Source organism: Callionymus lyra, chromosome 7 (assembly GCF_982586985.1).
Source record: "Callionymus lyra chromosome 7, fCalLyr1.hap1.1, whole genome shotgun sequence".
Classification (NCBI taxonomy): domain Eukaryota; kingdom Metazoa; phylum Chordata; class Actinopteri; order Syngnathiformes; family Callionymidae; genus Callionymus; species Callionymus lyra.
Genome location: NC_141824.1, coordinates 6,563,700 through 6,587,885, shown reverse-complemented (window position 1 = coordinate 6,587,885; position 24,186 = coordinate 6,563,700). Strand labels below are relative to the sequence as shown.

Sequence of the window (24,186 nt, the reverse complement as noted above, 5' to 3'; positions counted from 1 at the left end):
TACATTCAAGAATCTAATGATAAGGCCTTTGTTTGCATTGAAATACAATTTGAACCAGAGACTATCAGAGCTGATTTACATTGAGGTTCTACTTCAACATGCTTTATGTTGAAACTTCGTTAAGAGAAATTGTCTCTGGGCATTATGGGAAAGTGTGAATTTATTGAGTTTTTTTCTAGCCAAAATGTTTCATGATGGCTAAAAGTTGTACCAGACAACGTGGACGACACACCCTTTTTTTGTGTGTATTTTTTGCATATATATACGATGGGAGTCAGGAAACAATTTTATTTTATTTTATTTTAATATTAACATTTTGCTGTATTTAACAGTAAGCATGTCTCTGATTAGGATCATGTCTGAATTATCTTTTTATTTTTACATTTTAATCAAACAAACCTTTCATCATCCTCAATTTTGCTTTTATTTTTGATAATCTCTATTCCTCATCTTAACTACTGTCATCTTTATCAGTCAACATATCAACACGAGCATGTATTGGCCCCTCCTGCCCGTGAATGTGTGACACATGTGAATTAGAACAAGCAGCTTATTTTATTAATCTTCAATTTCAGGCGATGTTGCTGTGAAGATGTTGAACGTGACGGCACCCACCCCTCAACAGCTTCAAGCCTTCAAGAATGAAGTGGGAGTCCTCAGGTAGCTCATGTCACTAACTCGAACCTTTGACCTCTGCCTTGGACTTAAACATCTGTGTTTGTGTGCGACAGGAAAACGCGTCACGTGAACATATTGCTGTTCATGGGCTACACCACCAAGCCCCAGCTGGCCATCGTCACCCAGTGGTGCGAAGGCTCCAGTCTCTACCATCACCTGCACATCATGGAGACCAAGTTCGAGATGATCAAGCTCATCGACATTGCCCGGCAGACGGCTCAGGGCATGGAGTGAGTCGCTACACTTGTTTGTTGTTGTTTGTGCTTCTCGCTTATGTTGCTTTGTGTTTTTTCCTGAACAGTTATCTTCACGCCAAATCAATCATCCACCGGGATCTGAAGAGCAACAGTATCCTAAGAGAGATCAACCAGTCTGGAGTTATTGAAAGTTACATGAAACTACTTTAAAAGAAAAATCAAAAGCATTGAAACTCGTGTTATTCCTATCACTCATTAGCTCCTTGAGTGACAGGTGTCCCATTTTGATTGTGGATAAGACAACCATTGATCTTTGGTTTATCAAACGTCTAACAAAAGAATTACAATTGTAAGAATATCTTTTTTCCAGAAATGAAGAGCATTCTTCCCAGGAAGTGTCCTTGACGACTTCTCCTCCAGATATTTTCCTCCACGAGGACCTGACGGTAAAGATCGGTGACTTCGGCCTGGCCACAGTGATGGCCGACTGCCTGAAGAAGAAGAGAGAAGAGCGCCCCCTTTTCCCCCAGGTGGGATCACACACTTGTTCAAGCTATATCAGTATTTTTTAATTTTATTTCAAAAGAGTTTGTTTATGTTTATCCAAGGATCTCAAAGAAGTTTTACCTTTGAAAGTGAAGTAAGACTTATTCTGAGTCTCATTGTTCTTTTGAGATCCTGGCTCCCCAAAATCCACCGCAGCGCCTCGGAGCCGTCGTTAAACAGAGCTGGTTTCCAGACGGAGGACTTCAGCTTGTATGCCTGCGCGTCACCCAAGACCCCAATACAGGCCGGTGGCTATGGTAGGTTTTATTTGCGTCTCTGCACTCGACTTTCCTCCCACAGTTCAGAGAAGCATGTTCGTAACTGATTCTTACTGTAGGCGTGTCTGCAAACATCGACACCCCTAGTCTCTAGATACCACACTATTCTTTCTACGCAGTCGAGGCATGTGTAACTAGTTACTTGCAGTTGCCCTATATAACCACTGTTCTGTATCCGTTTAATAAACCTCCTAATCCCATCACAGCAAAGCCCTTACAGTAATTATCAGACCAAAACGATTTATTCTTGTAGACCCATTTCAGGAACTAAATTAAAGTTAACAAATGACTCACATAAACTAGTGTACCATATTTTTGGGACTATAAGGCAAACTTGAATAACATACATTTTCTCATAAATCGACAGAGTTCCTTTAAAGCTTTATTAATGATTTATGCTGCTCAAAATAAGGTCAAAATGTGAGGCTCCATAATAATTCACCTCATGGAGATATACTACGATGCTGCACTTAATTGTAATTGTACAATGTTTAAAATGTTTGTGAATTAAAAAATAAATAAATAACACTTGTACGAATTAAATTGTTCTATTGTGGTGTCAATAAAGTTGTGGAGGTAAGTCACACGTCACATGACAGAAACACAAACGCCATTGGTCAACAGCAGGTTAGCGTCACTTAATGGCGGATTATTGAAGTGTTTATGATTTGATATCCGTGTGATGGTTTAAATGTATAGAAGTTGAGATCTGTCCAGGGTGTCCTCTGTCTCTTGTCCCAAGCTTACGACAGAATGTTACATGTTCACTTCAGTTTTCCTTGAATCTCAGAAGTTTTGTCCAAACCTGACAATTCAAAATGTCTATTGGGTTATTTCAAGAACCAGCTGAATAACTGCTGACATATGCTCGTCAATCCATCACTAAAATTCTGTCTCCTTTGTTTTTTAGCTTCCCAGGGGAGTTTTCGGCGTTTAAGTAATGTGTGCTGTTTCACACCAGTTCATCCCTCCTTCTTCTTCACCTCTCAAAAGTCCCTTCGGTGGATCCATTCATCACCAACAAGTGAATATTAGCAGAATGTGTTCCTCCCTCTGACCACCTGCTGGAGGAGTCCGTCCACCGAACACCGCCCAGCACACTCAGACACAGGACCGGTGGTCGAGGCTGTGAGGAGGACTGGAGCGCTCCGCTGAAGAAGGACACGGGAGACGGCAGAAAAGAGGTTTTGGGATGGTTCTTCCCCGGGCCAGGTCGAAGGTCGGTCATCTCCACTGCACTGAGGCCGACTCAGGACAGAGCCTGCACGGCGATGACGACGGCGTCTGTCGGAGGCGGATGTCCTGAGACCCGGCGAGGGGGGTTCACCCTGTAACTATGACTTGAATCTCCTTCGTCTTTCAATTTGTGTTTTGCCTTTTCAAGAGAAGGTTCTGTGCAGCACAAAATGTGGCACTGACGAGTCCTGCTTCGCCTCCTTTAACTTCATGTGACGAGAAAAGCTTCTCTTGGATCACATGGCTTTAATATTGCACTCTGCTACTCACTGAAACATTCTCTATCGTCCACACTTCTTTACGTTGCTCATCCCGGCATGTGTCCTGATTAGAATCCACCTGTTGTTTTATTTTTGCCTTTTTTTCTGTACAGGCAGGCCTGCAGATACCTACATATTTAAAGTGACTTTTTTGGTTTGTTTTATGAGCTAATCTTTCAGAATCTAAGCTAACAAGTCTTTCTTTTGGACGCTTGTGTACTTTGCACTTTGTAGAAAATGCATTGAAGCCTTTTTGATCGGAACATGAGTCCCGAGACGAAGAGCCGATGATGAACCGGAGGAGGCTCTTGTTTTTTTAAAAGGGAGGGTGAACATTCCTACAGCAATGAGAGCTAAAACAACTGCTAGCTTGATGAGAGGTGTTCAAACACGGACAGAGAGGTGGTCGTCCATCGTACACGTCTACCTTGACCCCCTTTGCAACATCATTACGACATATTTTGCTTCTGGTGTGGAGTTTTACACTCTTGTTTTCTCTCAGCTTAGCTTAGCGTAGCTTAGCACTTAGCTGACTGAATGCTAACTATGTTTTCTACCCTCATTTAAACAATCAGTTGATAACAACAGTAAGTCTTACTTTTTATTTTTTTTAATATCAGCAAAAGGTTTACAGATGAAAGTGTGTGTACATGAAGAAAAAAAGTAAGATATTCTCTTCTTAAAAGGTCTTTTTGTTGTCACTTACTTCAATGATTGGCTGCTGCTGGTTGTTGCATGATCAGCTCTTATCCTGCTGAAGTTTACACCTCAAAGTTACACTTGTCTTAGCGTCGTCCACTGATATTCATCGCCCAAAACCATACACAACAAGAGTTCCCTTCAATTGAATTCAGATGACAAGTCAAGATGAGGAAAATAACATCCACGTCCTTTCAGGGTTTTCTTGGCTGCTGATCCATGAACGCTGCTTCCGGTGAAGTTTTTCATATCCAAGTATCGTGACATGGCTACTGTGTTTACGGTTGAGCAACATCGCAAGTTTACCTTTCGCACATTCATGATGAGTGATCTTTGTTTTCTTAAGATGTGTGATTCATATTTTGATGGATTGATGACAATGATTCGGTCGACTTTGAAATGAAATGTTGAATTATGAATCATCAAAGTGAATCAGAAACGTATCCGACACCTTCTGTGTTTGTTTTAATTCAACTTTATCAAAAGTTTACAAACACCTAAAACATTATTTTTAATCACATATTTGTAACATTTAAATAGGTTTTCAAATACATTGGAGCTCTAATCAAAAGGTTCCTCTCGAAAGAAACTCATCGTGACATAGTGTCGCAAAAATCCACAAAAACAATTCAATGTAAAAATGAATGGTTTGTCGGAGACACATATGGATGAAGTCGGGTCACATGTTCATCCTGGACTCACGGGGAGAAGCTGGCCTGGGTCGTGTTCACTGATATCACTCATGTTTCATAAGTCACAGCCAAGTTGTCACGAGCTGACATGAGTTGAAAAGAAAGTGGTCGCCTCCTCCACACATCAGTATCAGCCGGGATATCTACCTGTGCAGGGCTAGACGCACATCGGCCTCATTCTATCTTTTTTTTTGACTTGTATATCTCTTGAGCTCTGCTCCAGTCACCAACTCTTCTGGAACATTCCCTCTCTCTCGACCTGTTGCCTGCACCTTAAACTCCCTACACTCGCACACAAACACAAAAACCTTTCAATTGAAAATGATCATGACGTTTTCTCTTGTTTTGTTCCACCTGTAAATAGTTGTACAAAGGAAATACTGTCAAGTTTGCTAGAAGGCATGGAAACTACAAATGTAACAAATTATAAAATGTTCAATTTAAGAGACATTTTGATAGGCAAAAGAAAAACAGTTGCGTGTACAAATATTTAAGGCTGTATCATACGGAGAAAGAGCTTAATGTATTTGTTGTGAATATGGAAAACTGATATATTAAAGAAGTGCATGAAAAGTGGAGAATGGTAGTCGTCTTTTTTCTTTCTTCTTCCTCTCTCCGCTTGGTGGCGCTGTTGTCAAGCTTGTACCGTCCGAGCAAGATGCCATTTTACTTGAAATCTTGGATTAATATTGGAATTTATAACTTCAACGACTCTTTTAAAGGCGTTTACATTTCAGATAAGTTAAATATTGTCCTGTCACAATTGATCAATAAAATATTGTTAATATAAACACTTTAGTGTTAAAAAATGCGATTGATCTACTTGTTTGTAAATTGTTATATAATAACAAAATAAAACTATATGAATGTAGAAATTGTTATTTATTTCTTCAAAGAAAACTGAAACTATGAATAAATACATTACTAATGGTCAATACAAATAATAAATGATGTTGTGGAATAATATTAAGGTTGGTTCTTTTTTCTACATTTGACATAATTATTTTGAAACGAGACTGTGCCAAAAGTGGAAATTGTCATTTATGTATTTTAATGTATGTAGTAGTAATAATATGATTCTATAATGAACATGTTTAAATAAAAAACGTTAGTTACATTAGTCAAGCTTTAAAATATTTTAAATTAAATATGTGGAATAAAGTGAAATAAAATTGAAGCATATTATTTCTGATTTGAGTTCTGTTCAAAACGTTAATAAATTACAATTTCATTTACAATATAATTAAATCTCAGTTTTTTTTCCTGTAAAATTATATTTTCAATTTTCTACAATTTTCTATATTTTTTTTACTTTTTTAGAAGACAATACATACAAATGTCATTTAACTGAAAATAATATTCATTTTAACAACAAATGTAAAAAAACTTTTTTTATTATTATTTTCCACAACAATAATCAATTTAATTGTTGATCAGATTAATAAGTGGATTTGTGCCTTTTTGAGACAAAAGAGTCAAGAGGACTAAAACTAAACACTAGCAGACCATCGAACAATCTTGGCAAACATCTTGTTGACTGACGACCTCAGGACTTCATTAGTAACATCTAGATGGCGCCGCAGATGGCTCGCTTTTTCCACTTCATCATGAATGACTCCTGCTTTGTTTTTGCAATACAGATACAAATAAAACATACAAAACATTTTAAAAATAACATTTCATTTAAAAAAAATGCAAAACATATTGTGACATTATTTCAAATGAAAGATTGACACCCAATAGCAAATGCATGGAAAAGTTTGATGTCTCATCTCACCTTGAAACAAATGAGTGTGAGCACTTTTAATTTACATGTTGAATAAACCTTCATTCAAACTATTTTATTGTCTGATAAGTGTACATTTATCTTTGACAACACAACCACTCTGATCATATTCCTCTCAATACTGCACAAGGAAGTAAAGAAGGATCACCAATGACAGAGAACATATGAAGTGAATCATTATTCTCTGTCTGCTTCACACTCAGGAAGGAATATCACAACTCTTCATCATGGTTAGTGACACCAAACACTTTAGTAACACATTTCTTAAGTTAAGAACTATAGAAATGATCCCTGAAAGTATAGTCTTAACTTAACTCTGCACCAACATCACACTCCATCCTCACACCAAACTATTATAGTGATGGTTGATTTTTTATTTTAGTTGAACAAACATGATACTGTGTGATTCACATTAAATACACAACTTGAAATGTATTTACAAATCAAACACATGCACCACAATACTTTCAAACTAGGTTTCTACATTATTTAAAAAACACACGTCGTAAAGTCAATATTAGAATAAACAAATGTCAATTAATAATATACTTTGTAAGTATTCTTCATGAAGCAGTGTCATTATTTTTCCACTAGATGGCGGTCTCTGCACTATTCTCCATTGTTTTGAACAATTTTTCTAATGAAACATCACATCATTTTTAAACTGATGGCGCCACCTACTGACCTCTAAACAACATGACACTGTTTCATTTGGCTTCATCAACACATCACTATTAAACACACAACATGAAATGTATGTTTATATCAAACACATGAACCATAAAGCTTTCAAAGTAAGTTCCTACATTATTACAAAACATGGAGTAAAGTTAATATTATAAGAAACAAATGTCATTTAATGAATAATGTTGAGTCAAATATTATTTATTTCTGTGAACTACAGTACAAAGAACAGTTTGTGGTCAACATTAGAACAGAGAGCAGAGTCAGCATTTCTTCAGTTTGTTGTAGAGCCAACCAGTTGAGGAACCAGTGATTTGTTGGAGCTTCTGGTGCCACTAAAATCAACCTCAAACCCTCGAGCCTCACTGTTCTCAAGAGGAAAGAGGAAACACTGGTGGAAAACCATAGAAAAGCCTTGGTCGGCACAATGGATGATCAAAAACCTTCATCCCAAGAGTAGGCTTGTCTGACTGAAAGAGAAGACTGTGTTCTCGTCCTGGACAAAGTGCAGAATGAGACAATATTTACACTTTTAAAATGGAAAACCAACACTCTGATCATATTCCTCCCCTCAATACTGTGAACTTACATATTAATCCAAATGAAAGTTCAACACATGCACCAAAATGTTCACATTGAGTGTTTAAACCAACCATGTGGAAATGTTTAATGTTTCATCTTGACAAAGAAACAAAAGTGAGAAGAATTATTTTCAATAAACTATCATCAAGAACAATTTCTAGTCGAAGTGTGTCAGGAAACTTGTAGATTCATAACTTTGTTGGCAGCATTACAGACTCAACACAACACGCTCAAAAGATATTCAGTCAGGGAAGAATCATTGTGGCAGATAAGGACAATCACCATGAACGGATACTGATCACATTTATTTGTGTGTAAAAACAAAACCTGATTGAAAATGTTAATTAAAATGGATTTAAAGACATTTTGATGAAGTTAAATATTGTAGCTCATCACACAACTTTATTTCTGTATGAGATTTATCAACTAAAAAAACAATCAAATATTGTATACTTTAAGTAAAAATGATATATTTTAATTCTATAATTCAACCTGAAAGTTATTTTTTTTATTTTCTCCACTGCTTATATCCCCACTTTCAACCTGCTGTTGCCTGAGACCTTTACTTTCTCTGACAGGTTTACTTTTGAGGGCCAGTTCATGCTAAGGTTTGTGGGTAAATAGTACCAAGAACAGGCAGTTTTACTTCCTGTGAGACCATACAATGTTGGAGAGATCGTAGAGCACCAAGAGCTCACTGACCAGGAGGGAACTGAAGATAGTTCAAGTGTTTTTTTAACTACAGAAAGTCTTTCCGTAAAATAATGATACAAATGGTTCTTGAATTGATGAAAATGACTGAAAATCATTCAAATGTATTTACTGTTTGAGCTCAATGTCATGTTTGAACCACTAGAGGGAACTAGAAGCTTTTCTCGTCTCCACAAAAAACTCGTTTATTTTTTACTTGCATAGTAATATTTTAGAAAAACTTTTTTTCTGAATAAAAGAGAATAGAAAGGAAGGAAAGAAAGTTTCTACATATAAATCATCGTATGTCAAAATAAAAAGTAATTCAATCCACTTTTATTTCTCTTCACTTTAATTTGACACTCCTGGTATTCCATAGTTCACATTCTGCGTGACTTTAAGGTTCAGAAGAACGACTCTAAGAAATAATAATAAAGTTTAAAGTGGAGTTTTTGTCACAGAAAATAGTCGTAATAACATGTTTGGTTTACTTTGACTTTCCATCTGGACGTGACGTCACACTGAATCCTCATTGGCTCAGATATTTCTTCCTGCGTCTGTTGTTTACTTTCACTTGTACTTCGTTCGTCGACCTGAAGACTTGTTGGATCCTAGTCTCCAGAAAAGAGCTGAAGATGAAGAAGGTGTTGTTTGTGCTTGTTGTGTGGATCCACAGCTCAACTGCGAGTGAGTCTCCTTCCTCCACTTTCATGTGTTCACACCTGCGTCACCTTTTATTTCTCCAAATACTCTTCACTACAACCTTCATGACCTTTTCACTCTCAGAGGAGTCAAAGTGTTTCACTGATTCACTTTTCATCTCAGAACCGTGAAGAAGTCGTACACAGAAAAGTAGATCCGAGCTCAATGTCAGGTGCTCACCTGGTGGCGCTGTTGAGTCACTTCTGTTGATTGACGGAGGAACTTGTTTGACGCTGAACAGAAAGTGACTCCAGAGTTTTGCTTCATGAGCTGATCACTTGTTTTTAAACGATGCTGCCATCAGGAGATTCATTGACTCACAAGAAGAGCTTTTACAATTTTCATTGATTTGACTTTAGTAAACAAGTCTATCATGAACTAAAATGAGGAAATAAAAACAAAGAAAGTGTCGCATTTCTCAAGTGCGCATGTTCAGACAACCTTGTAGCTCAGCTCACTTCAACATATTATCACATCTCACAGTTTATTGGAGCAACTCAGTGAAGCAGCTGCTCTGAACTTGTGTTTGGACTTAAAATATCTAAATGAAACATTTACAATCATGTTGAACAGTAATCTTCAGAAACATGTTATTTATAAACTGATATAAACTCATGTTATTTAAGTTCATCATTAACCTTAATGTCCTTCAATGATCTTTATTCTATCAATCATTCTTCGATTTGTTCCATGAACTTGGTTTTAATATTTTATTATCTATGCGTTTTTTAAAAACAATTTCAATTTAGTTGTTTGATCTTTTTCAACATTGTTGCTCCTGTTTCTTCTTAATTCATCCATTTATTCTTTTAATTCTCTTTATTCCTTATTTGTTTTATTATAAATATTTATTACATTTCAGATTGTTATTAATATTAATCGTTTTTTCTTCTTTCTTCTTCTTCTTCTTCTATAGTTGTGTCCCAGTTAGCCAGGGTTCTTGGAGAGTGAAGTGTGAAGGATGTTCTGCTGGTGTCCGTGTGTGGACGTGAACTTTGTGTCACTGCTGACTGTCCCTCTGTTCTTCACCTCTTTGTCTTTGTAGAAGATGTGATTGTTCTGCTGCATCACAACGTTGTGTCATCAGAACCAGAGAAGATCTAAACTTTGTTTTTGTGTCTCACAGTGATTCACACAATGCAGTTTTTCCAAACTGGGTCTGCTGGAGTTAAAAACTTCCCAGAGTTTGTTTCTGTCACTTATGTGGACGGAGTTGAAGTGGAACACTACGACAGCAACACCAGGAGAAAAGTACCCAAACAAGACTGGATGATCCAGGTCACAGCAGATGATCCTCAGTACTGGGAGAGAGAGACAAATAACTTAAATAACCATCAGCAGGTCCACAAGAACAACATTGAAATAGTAAAACAGAGATTCAACCAAACTGGAGGTTTGTTGTCTTTAAAATCAATGTTTGACCTTAAACTGAATCATGTTCAACCTTTTTACATCCTGAACCATCAATCTTGTATACAGAGTAGATCAGAGGAGGAAACTGGAGTAGATCATACAAGTTCAGAGAAGGAGAGAAGATCACAGTGGAGTAGATCACAGTGGAGTAGATCACAGTGGAGTATTAAACAGTGGAGTAGATCACAGTGGAGTATTAAACAGTGGAGTAGATCGCAATGGAGTATTAAACAGTGGAGTAGATCACAGTGGAGTATTAAACAGTGGAGTAGACCACAGTGGAGTATTAAACAGTGGAGTAGATCGCAATGGAGTATTAAACAGTGGAGTAGACCACAGTGGAGTATTAAACAGTGGAGTAGACCACAGTGGAGTATTAAACAGTGGAGTAGATCACAGTGGAGTATTAAACAGAGGAGTAGATCACAGTGGAGTATTAAACAGAGGAGTAGATCACAGTGGAGTATTAAACAGAGGAGTAGATCACAGTGGAGTATTAAACAGAGGAGTAGATCACAGTGGAGTATTAAACAGAGGAGTAGACCACAGTGGAGTATTAAACAGTGGAGTAGATCACAGTGGAGTATTAAACAGAGGAGTAGACCACAGTGGAGTATGAAACAGTGGAGTAGACCACAGTGGAGTATTAAACAGTGGAGTAGACCACAGTGGAGTATTAAACAGTGGAGTAGATCACAGTGGAGTATGAAACAGTGGAGTAGATCACAGTGGAGTATTAAATAGTGGAGTAGATCACAGTGGAGTATTAAACAGTGGAGTAGACCACAGTGGCGTATTAAAGAGTGGAGTAGACCATAGTGGAGTATTAAACAGTGGAGTAGACCACAGTGGAGTATTAAACAGTGGAGTAGATCACAGTGAAGTATTAAACAGTGGAGTAGATCACAGTGGAGTATTAAACAGTGGAGTAGACCACAGTGGAGTATTAAACAGTGGAGTAGACCACAGTGGAGTATTAAACAGTGGAGTAAATCACAGTGGAGTATGAAACAGTGAAGTAGACCACAGTGGAGTATTAAACAGTGGAGTAGACCACAGTGGAGTATTAAACAGTGGAGAAGACCACAGTGGAGTATTAAACAGTGGAGTAGACCACAGTGGAGTATTAAACAGTGGAGTAGATCACAGTGGAGTATTAAACAGTGGAGTAGATCACAGTGGAGTATTAAACAGTGGAGTAGATCACAGTGGAGTATTAAACAGTGGAGTAGATCACAGTGGAGTATTAAACAGTGGAGTAGACCACAGTGGAGTATTAAACAGTGGAGTAGATCACAGTGGAGTATTAAACAGTGGAGTAGACCACAGTGGAGTATGAAACAGTGGAGTAGATCACAGTGGAGTATTAAACAGTGGAGTAGACCACAGTGGAGTATTAAACCGTGGAGTAGACCACAGTGGAGTATGAAACAGTGGAGTAGATCACAGTGGAGTATTAAACAGTGGAGTAGACCACAGTGGAGTATTAAACAGTGGAGTAGACCACAGTGGAGTATTAAACAGTGGAGTAGATCACAGTGGAGTATGAAACAGTGGAGTAGATCACAGTGGAGTATTAAACAGTGGAGTAGACCACAGTGGAGTATTAAACAGTGGAGTATGAAACAGTGGAGTAGACCACAGTGGAGTATTAAACAGTGGAGTATTAAACAGTGGAGTAGATCACAGTGGAGTATTAAACAGTGAAGTAGATCACAGTGGAGTATTAAACAGTGGAGTAGACCACAGTGGAGTATTAAACAGTGGAGTAGACCACAGTGGAGTATTAAACAGTGGAGTAGACCACAGTGGAGTATTAAACAGTGGAGTAGATCACAGTGGAGTATTAAACAGTGGAGTAGACCACAGTGGCGTATTAAACAGTGGAGTAGATCACAGTGGAGTATTAAACAGAGGAGTAGACCACAGTGGAGTATGAAACAGTGGAGTAGACCACAGTGGAGTATTAAACAGTGGAGTAGACCACAGTGGCGTATTAAACAGTGGAGTAGATCACAGTGGAGTATTAAACAGAGGAGTAGACCACAGTGGAGTATGAAACAGTGGAGTAGATCACAGTGGAGTATTAAACAGAGGAGTAGACCACAGTGGAGTATGAAACAGTGAAGTAGATCACAGTGGAGTAGATCACAGTGGAGTATTAAACAGTGAAGTAAATCACAGTGGAGTATTAAACAGTGGAGTAGACTACAGTGGAGTATTTAACAGAGGAGTAGACCACAGTGGAGTATGAAACAGTGGAGTAGATCACAGTGGAGTATTAAACAGTGGAGTAGATCACAGTGGAGTATTAAACAGTGAAGTAGATCACAGTGGAGTAGATCACAGTGGAGTTTTAAACAGTGGAGTAGATCACAGTGGAGTATTAAACAGTGGAGTAGATCAGGTCTCACTCTGGTTTCTCTCTCAGGTGTTCACATCTTTCAGATAATGGACGGTTGTGAGTGGGACGATGAGACTGGAGAGGTCAAAGGTTACCTACAGTACGGCTATGATGGAGAAGACTTCATCGTGTTTGACCTTCAGACTCTGACCTGGGTCGCTCCGAGTCCTCAGGCCGTCATCACCAAACACAAGTGGGACCAGAATGAAGGCTTGAAGAAATATAGTCAGTTCTTTTACACCCAGCAATGTCCAAATGATCTGAAGAAGTTTGTGAAGTTTGGGAGCAAAACCTTGATGAGAACAGGTAGTTCCATGACCTTCTTCTCCTTCTGCTCTCCTTCCTCCTTCTCTCCCTCCTCTCTCTCTTCATGTCCTCTCTCTCTCTCTCTCCTCTTACCTTCTTTTCCTCACCTCCACCCCTGTCCTCCCTCCTCCTCCTCTCCTTCATTCTCTGTCCATCCTTTGACTTTCTCTCTGAAGTGTGGTGTCTCTCCCTTCAGAGCGTCCACGAGTGTCTCTCCTCCAGAAGACAGCCAGCTCTCCGGTCACCTGCCACGCTACAGGCTTCTACCCCGACAGAGCCATGTTGTTCTGGACCAAAGACGGAGAGGAGCTGCACGAGGACGTGGAACACGGAGAGATCCTCCCCAACCCTGACGGAACCTTCCAGAACATGGTGGACCTGAAACTCCCGTCTGACGACTGGTCCAGGTACGAGTGTGTGTTTCAACTGGACGGCATTCCGGAAGACGTGGTCACCAAACTGGATCCGTCAAACATCCTGACCAACGGTAAGAGTCTTCAGAACCTTCTTGGTGTCTCCAGAGGTTTCTTTCATCCAGATGAGAGTCCAGGTGTGGTCAGCATGGATCTGCTGAATGAGGCCCCACCACGTCTCTAACACTGGTCACCTGATCATGTCTCCACTTACTTTGCTCTCCATCCACAGCCAGGACTTTCCTGACCTTGTACATCATCATGGCCGCCGTCGCTGCCTCCGCTCTGGTGCTCACAGTGGTTGGATACTTCATCTACAAGAAGAAGAAGAAAGGTGAGAGTTTGTGATTTGATCCAGATCATCTCCAGATACTGGAGAGAAAGAATAGAAGGTCAAAGAAGGTCAGCAGAGATGAGAAGAGGTCAGAGGAACTCTTCTATGTTCATCTTCTTCAGGTGTAATTTGTCCTCTTTCTTTCCATTTCAGGCGACTCTGACTCGTCTTGTAAGTACATGATCTTGTCTCAGCTCAGATGTTGACCATGTGACAGAGTGCTAGCATGCTAGCATCAGTGTTGACACTAGTTTCATCTGCTGGTGAGAAGCACACAAGCTAACAGGGTTTGTGATCTTACAGCGGCCCCCAGCTCGGAGCTGGACCATCTGAAGGATCCGCCCGTGGACAGAGACTAAAGTCAGTGGATGATAATTGTCACTTTTCTTCAAGACTCACTTCACGCATGATTTTACAAGTTGATACATTTTTCTGTCTCCGTGTTTCAGGAGGAATCGACCAAGAAACGTCTTTTTCTTCTGAGACTCTGCAGACGTCAGAGCTGCTGATCTTTGTTCCTTCACTGGAAATGTGTTTGAAACTCACATCAGGATGTCATGTGATCTGAGCCGTTATGAAAACTACACACACACACAGATAAATGCACACACACGATTCTGTACCACACAAATACACTCACACACACAAACACTCACACACATGCTTCACTTTAACACAAATAAATGCACACACACAAACACTCACAAACATGCTTGTCTAAAACACAATAATGCACTCACTCACAATCACACACAAACACACACATGCTTCACCATCACACAAGGATGCACACACATGCATCTCTGACACACAAAAATGCACTCACAAACAACTGCAAACACACACACGCATGCTTTACCAAAGCAAAAAATGACAAATTTATGAATGTGTAGACACACACACACACACACACACACACACACACACACACACACACACACACACACACACACACACACATGTGTTCATGTAATAGTTTGTGTGTTTTCTTCCTGGTGTGTAGACACTAGTTAATGAAGCGTCAGTTGTGATGTCAGAGGTGAAGAATCTTGTCAAACATAGTTGAACTGCTGCTTCATTTCTTGTGTGTTTTGATCTTCAAATAAATGGACAGAAAACGTCCACATGTGTTTGGACTCCAAATGTTCAGTAAAGTCACTTGTCATTGAGGGTCAGTGGAGGCTCAGAAAGAATCCATTTGTGCAGCTGTTATGAAAGGTCAACATCTCTGACCTCTCCTTCTGTTTCCTGATCAACTCATGTCCTAAATATGACTGTATTGCTTTGATCAACTCGTCTTGTGCTGAACAGGTGCACATAAGTTGTGTCCACTTTTGTGTAGAAGAAAAATCCAGAAGAGCTTGTGCCGACAATTCACATGTAGAAACTTGATTCAAAGTTTCCTGCTGAGTCGGCTGAATGTGTTTGTGGAGGTTTGCTCTCTGACCTGCTTCTCTCAAGTCAAACTTCATCAGGTTACACAACCATGAGACGCCGATCTCACGCCACACCTGTGCCGCCATCTTAGATCCCGCCAGAGCTCAAATGTGCAACACTGACGACACATTTGGACAGGTGTGGTGAGACGCCCAGTGTGGATGTTTGACTCCGCCCCCCGAGCACCTGCACCAGTCAGGTGTGCCTCTATGAGACTTGTGTGTCACGCCCTCACTGCACTCAACTGCTTTCTGTTTGCAATGTCATGGTGATCAATAATCACAGTTTAGATGAATTATGGAATTGAACGTAGTGATTTTGAATACATGTTGTGTATAAACTATGAAACTACAATTATGTTTTCTAGTCTCATCTCTTTGCAATCAAATGAATGACAGTAACATTTTAAAATTCAAAAACTATGCATCCGTCACTGTAATGGTTTGGTGTGAGGATGGAGTGTGATGTTGGTGCAGAGTTAAGTTAAGACTATACTTTCAGGGATCATTTCTATAGTTCTTAACTTAAGAAATGTGTTTGTAAAGTGTTTGGTGTCACTAACCATGATGAAGAGTTGTGATATTCCTTCCTGAGTGTGAAGCAGACAGAGAATAATGATTCACTTCATATGTTCTCTGTCATTGATGATCCTTCTTTACTTCCTTGTGCAGTATTGAGAGGAATATGATCAGAGTGGTTGTTGTGTTCAAGACAATATACTATTAAGCGACATTTTTAATGTAATTCTTTATAACTTTTAACAAAAATAAAAATGTATTTTCATATTAATGTAAAGACTATAGTTTGTAGGTCTTTTTGTCTTTGTTGAAATTGTTATTAAAAAATATCCAAACCTCTGTGGTGCTCGTCTGTAACATCTCTCTTGTACTGAAGCCTTGACGACAACAATTGTTCTGGAAAAATGAAAAGACACTGTTTCATGAAGCTTCACCAGACCATCACTAGTATTTGGATATTTTAAGTTTGTCATTTTGGAACAAGATGTGGACAAAGACCATTGAGCGTCATTTGCTTCTTTAAAATGAACAAACATTTTTTTTACTATAACTCTGAAAAGGAACCCATTATTCTAAAATGAATCACAACTGTTGAACAACATGAGGCTGAGTAGAAAATTAGTATTTCACCTGAACTAAATTGCTTTTACCATTTAGCAGAACAAACAACCACTCTGATCGTATTCCTCCTCTCAATACTCCTAAAGGAAGTAAAGAAGTAAGTCATTTGTATTTATATAGCGCTGATCATCAATGACAGTGAACATATGAAGTGAATCATTATTCTCTGCATTATCATTTTTTCACTGATAGCGGTTGATTTTATTGCCCATATATGAGACAAACATACATTGTACGTTTCACACGGTTTCAAAATCAACAGGTTATTTTTGTTTCCATGGTTCTACAAAGACATGTGACACTCTCTATAGGAGGATTTTATGGATCTCTTGGCCCTGACTCACTGTTTCAACCACACCTTAGATCTTGTTCTAGCAAACAGACCTGAAGTTAAAACAACAAATGTCTCTCCTCAGAACTCACTTTTGTCTGACCATCAAGTATTAAATGTGTTCTATGTATGTAGAATCCTGCTGATAAATTCTTGAGGAGCGTGATATTACTTTTTAAATTTAAAATATTTGTATCGAGCACAAGTATGCAATACAGGCATTCCAGGCAATGTTGGTCTGATGTAAAGACAACTATGTAAATATGCAGACACAGCAATGTTACGTATATGCTCTTTTTTTTTCTTTTTTTTTCAAGAGACAGTAAATTCAGAAAAATAATCTATTGCAATACCAAAGAAACAACAACAACAGAGTGTACATATAGAAACAAAAAATCACATAAAACAATGAAAAATAAAGGTCAAGACAAAATCAATCCCTCCTGTATCACTGCTGTATTTAGACAGAGCTTTACCTTGTAATTTAAATGAACATGTTGATTGAAGATTAAACCAATTGTAAATATTTACAGGGTCTTAATCTGAATAAATAAAAAAGTTTGCATTCAACTTTTATCATTTAGTTCTAGTGATTTTCTGGATCATGGAGATCTTTTAAGGCCCTTGTATATGAATTGTTTGGCATTTGAATTTTCTGCTCCTGCACTCTGCTCAATTCATGAGTAAAAAAAAAATCAATTTTTGGAACAAATCATTTAATCGATTGTCGAGAAACGAAACAAATGCTTTGAGACACCATTTCAAATGTAATCTAGATAGAACTGCTCAAGGATTGTCAAGTTCAGAACACTCTTGCTTTCAGTACAATTGTTCTGGTGGTTGTGATCCAGTTGTGGGTTCGACTCCAGCCCAAGAAACATCAAAGTTCTTCGGTTTAAATAAAATACTTGGGAAGAAGTAATGTGACCTTCCTTGGTGAAAGTTTGTGTTGTTTCTCCACTGAAGGTCATTCTAAAGTCGTTCATTAAAAGTTGGGAAATGACATGACATCAATTTAAATACAGTTGGTGCTGAAATACTTTGTAAAATAGAGCTACTATAACACAAGTTGTCCACAATGATTGACTTTAAACTTTTTTAAAGAATTTAAGTGTTAACTTGAACTTTTTCTTCTAATCTTTGCCTATGAGGTTTTGTTGTTGTTGGAGTTTGTTGCTCATTACCATCTGGATCCACCGATACTAATGGATTTTTTTTTATTTATTTAATTTTTCAGAACAAAATGGTACATTCAAGTATAAAGTATTGAGTGGAAAAGAAAGATGAAATATATGAAGAAATGCGACATAATAATAAAATAAAATATATTTTAAAAAAACACACCCCAGGGAACATACCCATCAAACTAGTTACTTTACAAAATACTTATATTTTTCAAGAGTTAGAAAAAGAAAATCAATAAATGCATTGAAGCAGGGCAAATATGGAAAATAAAATGACATATTTCCTTTAATTAAATTGCTTCTAATTGGTTTGACATATTCTGTCCATTTGGTCCATATCTTGTAGAACTTGTTCATATCTGTTTGGAGTGCAAAGGATAACTTCTCCATCTTATAGATGTCGTAAACGATGTCTATCCAGTTCTGTCGTGGGTGGTTCAACTTGTAACCACTTCCTCGTGATACATTTTTTACTTGCTGCCAACAATATGAAAAGCAATTTCTTGTCTCCATTATTACAGTTTTCTATTGGTTAGTCACCCAGGTACATGTTTTCACCTTTACAGGGAAGATTCACACCAAAAATGTTGTTTAAATGGCTGTGGATCTCTGTCCAAAAAGCTTTGATTCCACTGCAGCTCCAAAACACATGCCAGTGATTTGCTCCATTATACCCGCAAAGTCTCCAACATGCTTCATCCGTGCCCATGTGTATTTTTGAATGGGTGTGATAAAAAATCAAATAATATTCTTCCAACAGAACTCCCGCCATTTATTTGATCTTGTTGAAAACCATTGTAGATGATACATTTTTTTCCCAGCTCTCATTTGTGATTGATATATCTCCATCTTTTTCCCATCGCTGCTTTATATATCCTGTGTTCTCTTGTTTAGATTGTCGAATTCCTTTGTACAATTTAGATACTATTTTATTGCTATTATTTGCCTCCAATAATGAAATGAAAATCTCTAGTAATCCTTTTCCACATGCATCAATTGGCTTTTTCAAATGTTGATTAAAATAATTTCTGACTTGTAAGTAACTGTAAAAATCCTCTTTTTCTTAAGGTTTTCAAAACTCTGAAAATTCCCTTTGTGAATAAATGATTGATAATCAGTTAAACCTTTTGAGATCCAAGTCTTAAATCTGCCGTCCCTTTTATTGGGCACAAAATCGGAGTCAAAAGCACACCACCTCAAGATCCTCGGGGAATCCCCTAGGTGGCAGGACTTGACCAATTCTTGCCAAGATTTTAGGAAAATCCTTAAAAAGTATAGTAGTAAAAAAGGAGTAAGTTGTAAAAGTATGATCTGCGTATCCTGTAGCTTGTTCTCTGCTATGAGAGCAATCAATGGAACACCATTTACGCTAGAACCTTCCAAGTTCTTCCAACCTGCAGTGTAAGATCTTGAACAGAGACAGATTAAGGGCCTCAACTGTGCTGCATGGTAATAATGTTGAAGGCAGGGCAGGCCCATACCTCCCTTCTCTTTACTTAATTGCAGTGTTTTATATCTGACCCTGGGTTTGTTCCCCTCCCACATAAATCTTGAAATTAATCTGTCCCATTCTATAAATTGTTTTGGTGGAATTTTGACCGGGAGACATTGAAAATGATATAATATTCGCGGCAGAATATTCATCCTGATGGAGTCTATCCTTGAGTGAAGATTTAAATATGGTATAGTTGCCCATCTTTGTAAATCCAACTTAATTCTTTCACTCAAAGGTCCATAGTTGAGGTCATACAGTCTCAGCAAGTCTCTAGGTAGTGACACCCCTAAATATTAGAATTTTGCATCCCATTTCCAGTTATACATATTCCTGATTTTTCATGGTGGGTCATAGTTCAGTGTTAGAACTTGATTTTATCAATATTAATTTTGTAGCCTGATAGTAGACCGTATTCTTTTAGCATCTCCATCACTTGTGTCTGAGAAGGTTGTGTTATGGTCAACAATAAATCATCAGCAAACAACGCAAGCTTTTGCTCCCCCGTGGACATCATGACTCTTTGGATTTCTGTCCTCTGCCTTATCCATTGACCCAGAGGTTCTATGAAAATGGCAAACAATAGTGGTGACGCACAACACCCCTGTCAGTTTCCTCTCTTCAGAACAAATGATTTTGTTAAATATCCATTCATTTAATTCTAGCCATTGGTGTTTTGTACAATGCTGCAAAAGTATCAATTATAGTATCATGAAATCCAAATTTTGATAAAACTTTATATAAAAATGACCAACTTACTGAGTCGAACGCCTTTTCTGCGTCCAGACTCAGTAACAGCGTTTCCAAGTTTTGATTCCCAGCTTGTCTTATAATGTGTAATGCTCTCCTGATGCTATCTTGAGTTTGTCTATTTCCAACAAAGTCTGTCTGGTCCTCATGAATTAATTTAGGTAAGATTGGTTCAATTCTTCTTGTTAGTATGGAGGTGGACAGTTTATGATTAATATTCAAAACGCTCACTGGACAGTAATTCCCAGATTCCATATTATCTTTCCCTTCTTTGGGAATGACAGATATGATCGCCTCGCTCCATGAGGTACAACTTTATGTTCTAAAACCCAGTTAAATGTTCTCAGGAGTGTAGTAGTTAGTTGATCTTGCATTATTTTGCACCACTCGGAGGTAAATCCATCTGTTCAGGGGGATTTCCCTCCTTTTAATCTTTTAATTGCTGATCAAAGTTCATTTTTATGTTAATTTTTAGTTTTGTTCATTGTTAACCATTAGAAGCTCAATATGGGATAATAATTTGTCAATCTGGTGGACATTAGCTGTTTGAGGTTGAGAATAGAGCTTTTCATAACATTTTAAGAAACATTTCTGAATGTTTTGTTGATTAGTTTCCACTTTTTTAGTTGTGGGGTCTCTGATTTTGTGTATAGACCGGTCAGCTTGCTGTTTTCTCAATTTGTAGGACAGGAGCCTCATAGATATTGTTGGTTATACTTCCTTTTTATCATTTAATTCTAAATAGTCTTCAATTTCAGCTTTCAGTTTATCTTTAATAGCGTGGCTATTTAACATTTTTGAATTTAGTCTCCAAACTGTAGATCTAAGCTTTTGACCAGACAAACGTCATATAGACAGGACCGTGGTCAGAAACACTACTAGGGCCTATTTCACAGATAACAACAGATCACGAGAGTAAACATTATGAGCTGCTGAGTAATGTGTATATTCTCGACTTTTTGAGTTCAACTCTCTCCAAGTATCAATAATTCCCACTTCTTCCATAATATTGTTGAACTTATTGTTGATCTTTCTTGTGTCTGACTTGCCATTAGATGAGTCCATTTTGGGGTTAAGTCGAAGATTGAAGTCGCCCCCACAAATCAACATCCCTTGGCTTTTTGTTGTCATTATTTCAAGTAAACGTTTAAAGAAGGACTAGTCACTCCCAGGTGGAACACACACGTTAAAGAAACTCACCAAATCATCTTCAACTTTACCTGTAATTGTTATAAATCTACCTTCATTATCTTTATACTCTGAGATGTGCTGGTAATTGACTGTGTTATTTATGAGGATTGTCACTCCCCTCCTTCTTCCTGAACTGTGAGAAGCATAATAGACGTGTTTAAATCCTGATTTATTCAGTTTACCATGTTCTATGTCATCAAGATGTGTTTCTTGTAAGAAAGCAATGTGCATTTTATCTTTCTCAAGTTTTTGACAATATCTTCACCCTTTTAACTGCGTTGAGTACGCCGTTAATATTGAACAAAACAATATTTATTGATCTTTTATCCATTACTGGTGTCCTTTTTGAACAATTTCACAAAACTGGTATGCTCCCTCCCCCCTCAAAAACCAAAAACGAATAAACAAAGCCAGAAAATCTAACAAACTCAATATTACATTCAACTTAATAAACAACTTGAGTGACTCTCAAAGGAGGGTCTCAGGAACTGACATGCAAGTGTGACGTCGTATCTCCATTTTCTCAGATCCTCCGTTGCTTCCTCCACTGTAGCGTAGGTTCTGGTTCCGTCTTTGTATTTCACTCGTAGTCTGGCTGTGAAGAGAGTCTGAAATTGAACTTGGTTTTCCTTCAGGACTTTGCGCACCTCTGCATACTCGCACCGCTGTTTGATGATGGCTGGAGGATAATCTTGATCCATGTTTATTTGGTTAGATTTCCAGGAGAATGCTGCCACACCTTGGGAAGAATCGACTCTTTCGTTGAGAAACTCAGAAACTTGACGATGATGGAGGTCTAGTGGACCGGTGCGCTCTCTCCATCCTCAGCTCCTCTGCTTTCTGTCATCCCAAGTCCTTCACGAAGCAAGTTCTCCACAAAAGTTATCATGGAGGATGACTCCTCAGCCTCCTCCGGAACGCCATAGATCCGTATTCTTTTCTTCTTTTCTCTTCTAGATCGACTTTCCAAGTCCACCATCTTCTCCTCGACTCTCGCGTGTAGCTTTAGCATCTCCGTATAAACTTCCTCGACGTTCTGAAGCCTTTCTTCTGCCGTCACCATCCGTCCCTCTGCCTCTTCCATCCTTGTATTTAGCTCCGACATCTCTTCTTTTAATGATTGAAATTGAGTTTTACTTTCCTGTCAGAACCCTCTCAGTTCTTGCAGGATGAGATCCATGTCGGCCATGTTGGCTCCTAGCTTCGTTGTCTGCGCCGCTACAGGTGTTTTCTCTGTCCTTCGAAACACGTCTTTCGGGTCCAAATCACGGAAGAATTCTTGACCCCTTTGTTTAAAATGTGAATTATTTAGAAATGTCTCTGTTTGTGGGGGTTATTTAGTAAATTTATCAGGTTCTATTGAGAGCTTCTTCACAACATCACATTGATGTTCACCCAGATGCTCCTGACAATGCTTATTGTTTATGTTTAACTTTGACATTCAATCACCACTCTGATCATATTCCTCTCAATACTGCACAAGGAAGTAAAGAAGGATCATCAATGACAGAGAACATATGAAGTGAATCATTATTCTCTGTCTGCTTCACACTCAGGAAGGAATATCACAACTCTTCATCATGGTTAGTGACACCAAACACTTTACAAACACATTTCTTAAGTTAAGAACTATAGAAATGATCCCTGAAAGTATAGTCTTAACTGCTGTCAGTCAAAGAATGAAACTACATCACATGGTCACATGTCTTCACTGACAGTGCAGTTTAATAAAAGACAAAGATCAACTGTTGGATTTTTTTTTCATACAGACACTAAAAATGGACAAAAATATAACTTGAACAATATTTCAGAAAGAAAGAAAGTAAAATTATTTGTAAAATATAATTTAATCCAAATTAATATTCAAATACCTTTTTTAAATTTGTTTCATAAACAAACACTTCTCATGAGGTATTTCTTGATTGTGTTTTTTAATGAATGTATAGTCTTCCTGTAAATGTCACTGTGGAGTGTCAGTTACATTTTTAGATTTTACATTCATGTTTGTATTTACTCTAAAACAGAGTCTTTTTTTGCTCATATACTTGCAATTTAATGAATGAAAAATGTTTTTAATTAACCATCACTTTAGTAGTTTGGTGTGAGGATGGAGTGTGATGTTGGTGCAGAGTTAAGTTAAGACTATACTTTCAGGGATCATTTCTATAGTTCTTAACTTAAGAAATGTGTTAGTAAAGTGTTTGGTGTCACTAACCATGATGAAGAGTTGTGATATTCCTTCCTGAGTGTGAAGCAGACAGAGAATAATGATTGACTTCATATGTTCTCTGTCATTGATGATCCTTCTTTACTTCCTTGTGCAGTATTGAGAGGAATATGATCAGAGTGGTTGTTGTGTTCAAGACAATAAACTATCAAGGAAAGTTTTATTGTAATTGTCTTTTTAAATTTTAACAAAAAGAAACAAAAGTATTTTGATTTTAATGTAAAGACTGAAGCTCATATGTCTTAGTCTTTGTTGAAATTGACAGACTAAACGGATTTGTCCAAGAAGCAATGAATTACACACATAAAAACACAAAAGTATCCCAAAGTAAAGGTTTATTTTTGTATTGAAAACATGTTTGTGTCCCTTGAAAGTGAAACAGCATTATTGAATTATTGTAATCAGATGCATTGTGGTCAGTCGTGTGTGAGCGATTGACTTCACTTATGTTTGCAAGGTTCCATATTAATACTAAAAACACAAAAGTCTGTAGCAAGGTACACTTTTTTTGTTATATTCCATTATGTATTTTAAA

General features: G+C 37.9%; 2 protein-coding genes and 4 non-coding genes across 6 annotated transcripts in view; 4 read left to right on the top strand and 2 right to left on the bottom strand.

Annotated features, from left to right (window-relative positions):
- LOC148074916 (serine/threonine-protein kinase B-raf-like) overlaps positions 1-1,519 on the top strand; it is a 41,391-nt gene extending 39,872 nt beyond the window's left edge. Inside the window, exons 9-13 of the mRNA XM_087796153.1 lie at positions 576-660; positions 732-908; positions 980-1,026; positions 1,296-1,405; positions 1,484-1,519. Coding sequence (XP_087652279.1) covers positions 576-660; positions 732-908; positions 980-1,026; positions 1,296-1,405; positions 1,484-1,519 — 455 coding nt within the window. The remainder of the gene's footprint in view (positions 1-575; positions 661-731; positions 909-979; positions 1,027-1,295; positions 1,406-1,483) is intronic.
- Positions 1,520-6,466: 4,947 nt separating this feature from the next.
- On the bottom strand, positions 6,467-6,679 carry LOC148074915 (small nucleolar RNA U3). The gene has a single exon (XR_015711928.1). It is a non-coding gene; the product is annotated as a small nucleolar RNA U3 (small nucleolar RNA).
- A 6,199-nt stretch (positions 6,680-12,878) lies between these two features.
- LOC148074914 (major histocompatibility complex class I-related protein 1-like) lies at positions 12,879-15,601 on the top strand. Its single transcript, XM_087795092.1, has 6 exons — positions 12,879-13,153; positions 13,350-13,640; positions 13,799-13,900; positions 14,054-14,071; positions 14,204-14,260; positions 14,350-15,601. Exons 1-5 carry the CDS (start codon positions 12,895-12,897, stop codon positions 14,257-14,259), a joined length of 726 nt encoding a protein of 241 aa, XP_087651218.1. The 5' UTR covers positions 12,879-12,894; the 3' UTR covers position 14,260; positions 14,350-15,601.
- Positions 15,602-15,822: 221 nt separating this feature from the next.
- Positions 15,823-16,035, top strand: LOC148074913 (small nucleolar RNA U3). The gene has a single exon (XR_015711914.1). It is a non-coding gene; the product is annotated as a small nucleolar RNA U3 (small nucleolar RNA).
- A 6,836-nt stretch (positions 16,036-22,871) lies between these two features.
- Positions 22,872-23,084, bottom strand: LOC148074912 (small nucleolar RNA U3). Its single transcript, XR_015711913.1, has one exon. It is a non-coding gene; the product is annotated as a small nucleolar RNA U3 (small nucleolar RNA).
- A 478-nt stretch (positions 23,085-23,562) lies between these two features.
- Positions 23,563-23,775, top strand: LOC148074911 (small nucleolar RNA U3). The gene has a single exon (XR_015711945.1). It is a non-coding gene; the product is annotated as a small nucleolar RNA U3 (small nucleolar RNA).
- Positions 23,776-24,186: the final 411 nt, after the last annotated feature.

What these genes read in the sequence shown, in the direction of transcription:
- LOC148074914 (XM_087795092.1), top strand. Translation starts at nt 12,895, where the DNA reads ATGGACGGTTGTGAGTGGGACGATGAGACTGGAGAGGTCAAAGGTTAC. An exon ending in CAAAACCTTGATGAGAACAG is followed by an intron (nt 13,154 to 13,349) that starts GTAGTTCCATGA and finishes CTCTCCCTTCAG; the next exon opens with AGCGTCCACGAGTGTCTCTC. An exon ending in GTCAAACATCCTGACCAACG is followed by an intron (nt 13,641 to 13,798) that starts GTAAGAGTCTTC and finishes CTCCATCCACAG; the next exon opens with CCAGGACTTTCCTGACCTTG.